At 37.7% G+C, this 10,403-nt stretch overlaps 1 protein-coding gene across 1 annotated transcript; it reads left to right on the top strand.

The window, feature by feature from the left end:
- Positions 1-3,097: 3,097 nt before the first annotated feature.
- LOC123170386 (cilia- and flagella-associated protein 251-like) lies at positions 3,098-3,694 on the top strand (the record flags this gene model as incomplete). The annotated part of the gene is made up of 1 exon (XM_044588248.1): positions 3,098-3,694. A coding segment is annotated over one exon (597 nt), but the record flags the coding sequence as incomplete, so codon positions are not given.
- Between the last annotated feature and the right edge of the window lie 6,709 nt (positions 3,695-10,403).

Raw genomic sequence — 10,403 nt, 5'->3', positions numbered from 1 at the left:
AGCCCCAACCCATAGAAGTGTCCGATGCTGAAGGTGAATATTGGCTCAGTTTTCGTCTTCCAGGAGAGCCCCAGCAAGACCAGTCCTCTGGGTGACCTCAGTCACGCAGTTAGGTGATTCCGTGAGTAGGTCGGTCTGTCTGTTCATCCTTGATATGAGGATAGAACTATGTATCTCGGAGTGAGTTGTTTCTTTTAGTGCGTAGCGCGTTCGTGCCTTGTCGTATGCTTGTACTATTCGTAACCCGTATGTTGTGTTTTATGTATGATTTCTTCCTTTTTGGTTTTGTTTTTAGTTGTCTCTCTGTCAAGCAGAAATGTGTGACAGGGTTGGCAATGTGTTTCTAATTAACAAGATTCTAATCAGTAGAACACATACACTAAATAACATTGACTCATCTCGAGTCTATAATAAAAAATGCGCTGGTGTAGGTATATGCATATACCACTATTGGAATCAGCTTCTTTGCTGTCCGCCATGGCAGACGGCAAAGGCATAGATCACGGACGGCAAACATCTTTGCCATCCGCTAGCAGACGGCAAACTGTCCGTCTGAACACGTGCCAGCAAAGGCCTTCTTTGCCATCCGCTTCTTAGAAACGGACGGCAAAGGATTGTGCCGTCAGCCATCCGAGGCCAGCAGACGGCAAAGATAACGGACGGCAGTGGGGTGGGGTGAGAGCCGTTAGGGGGTTAACGACGCTCTTTGCCGTCCGCCAGCGGACGGCAAAGATTCAAAGATGTTTGCCGTCCGCTGACAGACGGCAAAGAGCTCAGCTAGGCAGCACTGGGAAGCTGCCACGTGGCCAGCTATGCCGTCTGCCAGCGGACGGCAAAGTGATCTGAATCTTTGCCGTCTGCTGGCAGACGGCAAAGTGACCAAATAGGCAGCCAGTGTTCCCAGTATGTACAGGTAGCTGCCACGTGTCCTCTTTGCCGTCCGCTAGCAGATGGCAAAGAGGCTATATATCCCCTGTTTTTATTTGAATCCATTTAATTTCACAGGAATTCACACACAGATATAGATATATATTTTTTCACATGCACAGCAGACATATGATACATATATACATAAGAAACAGGGTTCCATCCATACATATTACAGTAACATCACAATGTTCATCCAACACATTATTCCATGCATCCATATAACAAGTTCCACATTTTTCATCGATACAAACGAAAAAAAGAACAGGGAAACAAGCACTCCATCCATGCAAGCTTCCATATAGTGCATTAAATGTGCAAAATGGGAAGCAAGAAAGTTAGAAGAAGAAGAATAGAATTAGAAGAAGAAGAAGAAGAAAATGAAGAAGAAGAAGAAGAAGAAGTAAGCATACTTAGGTAAAATGGAGCTAACCTAGCTAATTATGCCATTTTTGAGTGAACTAAGCATATTATGCCATCTTTGATATAACTTAGAGCTAACTTCATTTTAGAGAAGAAGAAGAAGAAAACTAGAAGAAGACTAGAAGAAGAAGATCTTCTTCTTTTCTTCCTATTCCTTCTTTTCTTCCTCTTCCTGGATTTTCTTCATCTTATTATGTCATTTGTGGACTAAATAGGCTAAATTATGTCATAAATGGACTAAATAGGCTAAATAAGAAGAGAAATGCCATTTTTGAGCTTACGTAGCTAATTATGCCATTTTTGACCTAACTAAGCATATTATTCCATTTTTGATATAACTTAGAGCTAACTTCATTTTGGAGAAGAAGAAGAAGAAAACTAGAAGAAGAAGAAGAAGAAGAATCTTCTTCTTCTTCTTTTCTTCCTATTCCTTCTTTCCTTCCTCTTCCTTGATTTTCTTCATCTTATTATGTCATTTGTGGACTATATAGGCTCAATTATGTCATAAATGGACTAAACAGGCTAAATAAGAAGAAAAATATCATTTTTGAGCTTACCTAGCTAATTATGCCATTTTTGCCCTAACTAAGCATATTATTCCATTTTTGATATAACTTAGAGCTAACTTCATTTTGGAGAAGAATAAGAAGAAGAAGAAAACTAGAAGAAGAAGAAGAAGAAGAAGACGAAGAAGAGGAAGAAGACTAGAAGAAGAAGAAGAAGAAGAAGAAGAAGAAGAAGAAGAAGAAGAAGAAGAAGAAGAAGAAGAAGAAGAAGAAGAAGAAGAAGAAGAAGAAGAAGAAGAAGAAGAAGAAGAAGAAGAAGAAGAAGAAGAAGAAGAAGAAGAAGAAGAAGAAGAAGAAGAAGAAGAAGAAGAAGAAGAAGAAGAAGAAGAAGAAGAAGAAGAAGAAGAAGAAGAAGAAGAAGAAGAAGAAGAAGAAGAAGAAGAAGAAGAAGAAGAAGAAGAAGAAGAAGAAGAAGAAGAAGAAGAAGAAGAAGAAGAAGAAGAAGAAGAAGAAGAAGAAGAAGAAGAAGAAGAAGAAGAAGAAGAAGAAGAAGAAGAAGAAGAAGAAGAAGAAGAAGAAGAAGAAGAAGAAGAAGAAGAAGAAGAAGAAGAAGAAGAAGAAGAAGAAGAAGAAGAAGAAGAAGAAGAAGAAGAAGAAGAAGAAGAAGAAGAAGAAGAAGAAGAAGAAGAAGAAGAAGAAGAAGAAGAAGAAGAAGAAGAAGAAGAAGAAGAAGAAGAAGAAGAAGAAGAAGAAGAAGAAGAAGAAGAAGAAGAAGAAGAAGAAGAAGAAGAAGAAGAAGAAGAAGAAGAAGAAGAAGAAGAAGAAGAAGAAGAAGAAGAAGAAGAAGAAGAAGAAGAAGAAGAAGAAGAAGAAGAAGAAGAAGAAGAAGAAGAAGAAGAAGAAGAAGAAGAAGAAGAAGAAGAAGAAGAAGAAGAAGAAGAAGAAGAAGAAGAAGAAGAAGAAAGAAGAAGAAGAAGAAGAAGAAGAAGAAGAAGAAGAAGAAGAAGAAGAAGAAGAAGAAGAAGAAGAAGAAGAAGAAGAAGAAGAAGAAGAAGAAGAAGAAGAAGAAGAAGAAGAAGAAGAAGAAGAAGAAGAAGAAGAAGAAGAAGAAGAAGAAGAAGAAGAAGAAGAAGAAGAAGAAGAAGAAGAAGAAGAAGAAGAAGAAGAAGAAGAAGAAGAAGAAGAAGAAGAAGAAGAAGAAGAAGAAGAAGAAGAAGAAGAAGAAGAAGAAGAAAGAAGAAGAAGAAGAAGAAGAAGAAGAAGAAGAAGAAGAAGAAGAAGAAGAAGAAGAAGAAGAAGAAGAAGAAGAAGAAGAAGAAGAAGAAGAAGAAGAAGAAGAAGAAGAAGAAGAAGAAGAAGAAGAAGAAGAAGAAGAAGAAGAAGAAGAAGAAGAAGAAGAAGAAGAAGAAGAAGAAGAAGAAGAAGAAGAAGAAGAAGAAGAAGAAGAAGAAGAAGAAGAAGAAGAAGAAGAAGAAGAAGAAGAAGAAGAAGAAGAAGAAGAAGAAGAAGAAGAAGAAGAAGAAGAAGAAGAAGAAGAAGAAGAAGAAGAAGAAGAAGAAGAAGAAGAAGAAGAAGAAGAAGAAGAAGAAGAAGAAGAAGAAGAAGAAGAAGAAGAAGAAGAAGAAGAAGAAGAAGAAGAAGAAGAAGAAGAAGAAGAAGAAGAAGAAGAAGAAGAAGAAGAAGAAGAAGAAGAAGAAGAAGAAGAAGAAGAAGAAGAAGAAGAAGAAGAAGAAGAAGAAGAAGAAGAAGAAGAAGAAGAAGAAGAAGAAGAAGAAGAAGAAGAAGAAGAAGAAGAAGAAGAAGAAGAAGAAGAAGAAGAAGAAGAAGAAGAAGAAGAAGAAGAAGAAGAAGAAGAAGAAGAAGAAGAAGAAGAAGAAGAAGAAGAAGAAGAAGAAGAAGAAGAAGAAGAAGAAGAAGAAGAAGAAGAAGAAGAAGAAGAAGAAGAAGAAGAAGAAGAAGAAGAAGAAGAAGAAGAAGAAGAAGAAGAAGAAGAAGAAGAAGAAGAAGAAGAAGAAGAAGAAGAAGAAGAAGAAGAAGAAGAAGAAGAAGAAGAAGAAGAAGAAGAAGAAGAAGAAGAAGAAGAAGAAGAAGAAGAAGAAGAAGAAGAAGAAGAAGAAGAAGAAGAAGAAGAAGAAGAAGAAGAAGAAGAAGAAGAAGAAGAAGAAGAAGAAGAAGAAGAAGAAGAAGAAGAAGAAGAAGAAGAAGAAGAAGAAGAAGAAGAAGAAGAAGAAGAAGAAGAAGAAGAAGAAGAAGAAGAAGAAGAAGAAGAAGAAGAAGAAGAAGAAGAAGAAGAAGAAGAAGAAGAAGAAGAAGAAGAAGAAGAAGAAGAAGAAGAAGAAGAAGAAGAAGAAGAAGAAGAAGAAGAAGAAGAAGAAGAAGAAGAAGAAGAAGAAGAAGAAGAAGAAGAAGAAGAAGAAGAAGAAGAAGAAGAAGAAGAAGAAGAAGAAGAAGAAAGAAGAAGAAGAAGAAGAAGAAGAAGAAGAAGAAGAAGAAGAAGAAGAAGAAGAAGAAGAAGAAGAAGAAGAAGAAGAAGAAGAAGAAGAAGAAGAAGAAGAAGAAGAAGAAGAAGAAGAAGAAGAAGAAGAAGAAGAAGAAGAAGAAGAAGAAGAAGAAGAAGAAGAAGAAGAAGAAGAAGAAGAAGAAGAAGAAGAAGAAGAAGAAGAAGAAGAAGAAGAAGAAGAAGAAGAAGAAGAAGAAGAAGAAGAAGAAGAAGAAGAAGAAGAAGAAGAAGAAGAAGAAGAAGAAGAAGAAGAAGAAGAAGAAGAAGAAGAAGAAGAAGAAGAAGAAGAAGAAGAAGAAGAAGAAGAAGAAGAAGAAGAAGAAGAAGAAGAAGAAGAAGAAGAAGAAGAAGAAGAAGAAGAAGAAGAAGAAGAAGAAGAAGAAGAAGAAGAAGAAGAAGAAGAAGAAGAAGAAGAAGAAGAAGAAGAAGAAGAAGAAGAAGAAGAAGAAGAAGAAGAAGAAGAAGAAGAAGAAGAAGAAGAAGAAGAAGAAGAAGAAGAAGAAGAAGAAGAAGAAGAAGAAGAAGAAGAAGAAGAAGAAGAAGAAGAAGAAGAAGAAGAAGAAGAAGAAGAAGAAGAAGAAGAAGAAGAAGAAGAAGAAGAAGAAGAAGAAGAAGAAGAAGAAGAAGAAGAAGAAGAAGAAGAAGAAGAAGAAGAAGAAGAAGAAGAAGAAGAAGAAGAAGAAGAAGAAGAAGAAGAAGAAGAAGAAGAAGAAGAAGAAGAAGAAGAAGAAGAAGAAGAAGAAGAAGAAGAAGAAGAAGAAGAAGAAGAAGAAGAAGAAGAAGAAGAAGAAGAAGAAGAAGAAGAAGAAGAAGAAGAAGAAGAAGAAGAAGAAGAAGAAGAAGAAGAAGAAGAAGAAGAAGAAGAAGAAGAAGAAGAAGAAGAAGAAAGAAGAAGAAGAAGAAGAAGAAGAAGAAGAAGAAGAAGAAGAAGAAGAAGAAGAAGAAGAAGAAGAAGAAGAAGAAGAAGAAGAAGAAGAAGAAGAAGAAGAAGAAGAAGAAGAAGAAGAAGAAGAAGAAGAAGAAGAAGAAGAAGAAGAAGAAGAAGAAGAAGAAGAAGAAGAAGAAGAAGAAGAAGAAGAAGAAGAAGAAGAAGAAGAAGAAGAAGAAGAAGAAGAAGAAGAAGAAGAAGAAGAAGAAGAAGAAGAAGAAGAAGAAGAAGAAGAAGAAGAAGAAGAAGAAGAAGAAGAAGAAGAAGAAGAAGAAGAAGAAGAAGAAGAAGAAGAAGAAAGAAGAAGAAGAAGAAGAAGAAGAAGAAGAAGAAGAAGAAGAAGAAGAAGAAGAAGAAGAAGAAGAAGAAGAAGAAGAAGAAGAAGAAGAAGAAGAAGAAGAAGAAGAAGAAGAAGAAGAAGAAGAAGAAGAAGAAGAAGAAGAAGAAGAAGAAGAAGAAGAAGAAGAAGAAGAAGAAGAAGAAGAAGAAGAAGAAGAAGAAGAAGAAGAAGAAGAAGAAGAAGAAGAAGAAGAAGAAGAAGAAGAAGAAGAAGAAGAAGAAGAAGAAGAAGAAGAAGAAGAAGAAGAAGAAGAAGAAGAAGAAGAAGAAGAAGAAGAAGAAGAAGAAGAAGAAGAAGAAGAAGAAGAAGAAGAAGAAGAAGAAGAAGAAGAAGAAGAAGAAGAAGAAGAAGAAGAAGAAGAAGAAGAAGAAGAAGAAGAAGAAGAAGAAGAAGAAGAAGAAGAAGAAGAAGAAGAAGAAGAAGAAGAAGAAGAAGAAGAAGAAGAAGAAGAAGAAGAAGAAAGAAGAAGAAGAAGAAGAAGAAGAAGAAGAAGAAGAAGAAGAAGAAGAAGAAGAAGAAGAAGAAGAAGAAGAAGAAGAAGAAGAAGAAGAAGAAGAAGAAGAAGAAGAAGAAGAAGAAGAAGAAGAAGAAGAAGAAGAAGAAGAAGAAGAAGAAGAAGAAGAAGAAGAAGAAGAAGAAGAAGAAGAAGAAGAAGAAGAAGAAGAAGAAGAAGAAGAAGAAGAAGAAGAAGAAGAAGAAGAAGAAGAAGAAGAAGAAGAAGAAGAAGAAGAAGAAGAAGAAGAAGAAGAAGAAGAAGAAGAAGAAGAAGAAGAAGAAGAAGAAGAAGAAGAAGAAGAAGAAGAAGAAGAAGAAGAAGAAGAAGAAGAAGAAGAAGAAGAAGAAGAAGAAGAAGAAGAAGAAGAAGAAGAAGAAGAAGAAGAAGAAGAAGAAGAAGAAGAAGAAGAAGAAGAAGAAGAAGAAGAAGAAGAAGAAGAAGAAGAAGAAGAAGAAGAAGAAGAAGAAGAAGAAGAAGAAGAAGAAGAAGAAGAAGAAGAAGAAGAAGAAGAAGAAGAAGAAGAAGAAGAAGAAGAAGAAGAAGAAGAAGAAGAAGAAGAAGAAGAAGAAGAAGAAGAAGAAGAAGAAGAAGAAGAAGAAGAAGAAGAAGAAGAAGAAGAAGAAGAAGAAGAAGAAGAAGAAGAAGAAGAAGAAGAAGAAGAAGAAGAAGAAGAAGAAGAAGAAGAAGAAGAAGAAGAAGAAGAAGAAGAAGAAGAAGAAGAAGAAGAAGAAGAAGAAGAAGAAGAAGAAGAAGAAGAAGAAGAAGAAGAAGAAGAAGAAGAGAAGAAGAAGAAGAAGAAGAAGAAGAAGAAGAAGAAGAAGAAGAAGAAGAAGAAGAAGAAGAAGAAGAAGAAGAAGAAGAAGAAGAAGAAGAAGAAGAAGAAGAAGAAGAAGAAGAAGAAGAAGAAGAAGAAGAAGAAGAAGAAGAAGAAGAAGAAGAAGAAGAAGAAGAAGAAGAAGAAGAAGAAGAAGAAGAAGAAGAAGAAGAAGAAGAAGAAGAAGAAGAAGAAGAAGAAGAAGAAGAAGAAGAAGAAGAAGAAGAAGAAGAAGAAGAAGAAGAAGAAGAAGAAGAAGAAGAAGAAGAAGAAGAAGAAGAAGAAGAAGAAGAAGAAGAAGAAGAAGAAGAGAAGAAGAAGAAGAAGAAGAAGAAGAAGAAGAAGAAGAAGAAGAAGAAGAAGAAGAAGAAGAAGAAGAAGAAGAAGAAGAAGAAGAAGAAGAAGAAGAAGAAGAAGAAGAAGAAGAAGAAGAAGAAGAAGAAGAAGAAGAAGAAGAAGAAGAAGAAGAAGAAGAAGAAGAAGAAGAAGAAGAAGAAGAAGAAGAAGAAGAAGAAGAAGAAGAAGAAGAAGAAGAAGAAGAAGAAGAAGAAGAAGAAGAAGAAGAAGAAGAAGAAGAAGAAGAAGAAGAAGAAGAAGAAGAAGAAGAAGAAGAAGAAGAAGAAGAAGAAGAAGAAGAAGAAGAAGAAGAAGAAGAAGAAGAAGAAGAAGAGAAGAAGAAGAAGAAGGCTAGAAGAAGAAGAAGAAGAAGAAGAAGAAGAAGAAGAAGAAGACTAGAAGAAGAAGAAGAAGAAGAAGAAGAAGAAGAAGAAGAAGAAGAAGAAGAAGAAGAAGAAGAAGACTAGAAGAAGAAGACTAGAAGAAGACTAGAAGAAGAAGAAGAAGAAGAAGAAGAAGAAGAAGAAGAAGAAGAAGAAGAAGAAGACGAAGAAGAAGAAGACTAGAAGAAGAAGAAGAAGAAGAAGAAGAAGAAGAAGAAGAAGAAGAAGAAGAAGAAGAAGAAGAAGAAGAAGAAGAAGAAGAAGAAGAAGAAGAGAAGAAGAAGAAGAAGAAGAAGAAGAAGAAGAAGAAGAAGAAGAAGAAGACTAGATAGAAGAAGAAGAAGAAGAAGAAGAAGAAGAAGAAGAAGAAGAAGAAGAAGAAGAAGAAGAAGAAGAAGAGAAGAAGAAGAAGAAGAAGAAGAAGAAGAAGGCTAGAAGAAGAAGAAGAAGAAGAAGACTGGAAGAAGAAGAAGAAGACTAGAAGAAGAAGAAGAAGAAGAATAAGAAGAAGAAGACTAGAAGAAGAAGACTAGAAGAAGAAGAAGAAGAAGAAGAAGAAGACTAGAAGAAGACTAGAAGAAGAAGAAGAAGAAGAAGAACGAAGAAGAAGAAGAAGAAGAAGAAGAAGAAGACACTTCTTCATTCTTCTTCTTCTTCTTTTCTTCCTATTCCTTCTTTCCTTCCTCTTCCTTGATTTTCTTCATCTTATTATGTCATTTGTGGACTATATAGGCTCAATTATTTCAAAAATGGACTAAACAGGCTAAATAAGAAGAAAAATACCGTTATCACGGAGGTGTAGGAATGGTCGGGGCTGTGCCAGTGGCAGACGGAGGTGAAGGACCGGTCGGGGTTCCGGCATTGGCAGAAGGAGTGGTCGATGCTTGTCGGGAGCCATGCTGCACCAAAGATCGTTTCCAATAATGTCTCGTTAGCAAGTTCGCAAACTGAAATGTGAATAGTAGTAACTAACGACCATTCAAATCAAACTCGCCGTGGTCGCTGGAGCAATCTCGGGCATCGGCGGAGGGGCCTGACCGTTTTTCTCGCACATGGTCTGCACATTTGGTTCTCACGAGTCAGTCATATTAGATAGTAATGCGAACATTACGTGCATGATTGGGCTTATATGCACGAGAAACGTACCACGATGAGCTCGTATCGGGCCCGGTTAGCGCTGTCGTTCCGGTTCCTCTCCTCCTCCAACAGCTTAGCCGTCCTCTCCTCCATCTCCCTCTCCCTCTCCGCGCCTCCCTTTTTGCCTCCTCCAAAAGCGTCTGGGTCTTCAGTCTCTCTTTCTAAACCACTACCTGCAACACACCACTCCTCGTTAGCATTGTAATCATTGACGAACACACACACAATGTAATGGAGGAAAGGTGAGAGAGTGCGTATAACTAACCGCCATGGCGAGCTCCGCAGGCCGTGCACGAGGCGTTATCTCAGGATCAGAGCTACTCAGGTGCTTCTTGATCTGCGGGAGAGTCCTAGGACAACGTATCAGTCCATCACCAATGGCTTGAGAGCCATGGGGCCTCCCGCCACAAGATATCATCACCAGCTATGTATCAAAAGGATCCTGGCTTGGGTTAAAGTCCTCCCCTTTCCTCGTCTTCCCCTCATCTCCGTACTTCACAAGCTTGCGGGGGTGCGGTGGAGGTCGAGGCGCCGCAGGGGAGGGGTGCGGGGCGGCCGGCTACGGAAGACGGGGTCGGCGGCTGATACGTCTCCAACGTATCTATAATTTTTTATTGATCCATGCTATATTATATTCTGTTTTGGATGTTTAATGGGCTTTATTATACACTTTTATATTATTTATGGGACTAACCTATTAACCGGAGGCCCAGCCCAAATTGCAGTTTTTTGCCTATTTCAGTGTTTCACAGAAAAAGAATATCAAACGGAATCCAAACGGAATGAAACCTCCGGGAACATGATTTTTGGAACAAACGTGATCCAGAGGACTTGGAGTCCACGTCAAGAAAGCAACGAGGAGAGCACGAGGCAGGGGGGCATGCCTACCCCCCCCAGGCGCGCCCTCCACCCTCGTGGGGCCCATGTTGCTCCACCGACATACTTCTTCCTCCTATATATACCTACGTACCCCCAAACCAACAGAAGCATCCACGAAAACCTAATTCCACCGCCGCAACCTTCTGTACTCGTGAGATCCCATCTTGGGGCCTTTTCCGGCATCCTGCCGGAGGGGGCATTGATCACGGAGGGCTTCTACATCAACATCATAGCCTCTCCGATGATGTGTGAGTAGTTTACCTCAGACCTTCGGGTCCATAGTTATTAGCTAGATGGCTTCTTCTCTCTCTTTGGATCTCAATACAAAGTTCTCCATGATTCTTGTGGAGATCTATTCGATGTAATCTTCTTTTGCGGTGTGTTTGTCGGGACCGATGAATTGTGGGTTTATGATCAAGTTTATTTATGAACAATATTTGAATCTTCTCTGAATTCTTTTATGTATGATTGGTTATCTTTACAAGTCTCTTCGAATTATCAGTTTGGTTTGGCCTACTAGATTGATCTTTCTTGCAATGGGAGAAGTGCTTAGCTTTGGGTTCAATCTTGCGGTGTCCTTTCCCAGTGACAGCAGGGGCAGCAAGGCACGTATTGTATTGTTGCCATCGAGGATAACAAGATGGGGTTTATATCATATTGCATGAGTTTATCCCTCTACATCATGTCATCTTGCTTAAAGTGTTACTCTGTTCTTATGAACTTAATACTCTAGA

This window comes from Triticum aestivum, chromosome 7D, assembly GCF_018294505.1.
Source record: "Triticum aestivum cultivar Chinese Spring chromosome 7D, IWGSC CS RefSeq v2.1, whole genome shotgun sequence".
In the NCBI taxonomy this organism is placed as follows: domain Eukaryota; kingdom Viridiplantae; phylum Streptophyta; class Magnoliopsida; order Poales; family Poaceae; genus Triticum; species Triticum aestivum.
Note: the sequence above shows the minus strand (reverse complement) of the source record. Positions and strands in the feature narration are given on the sequence as shown.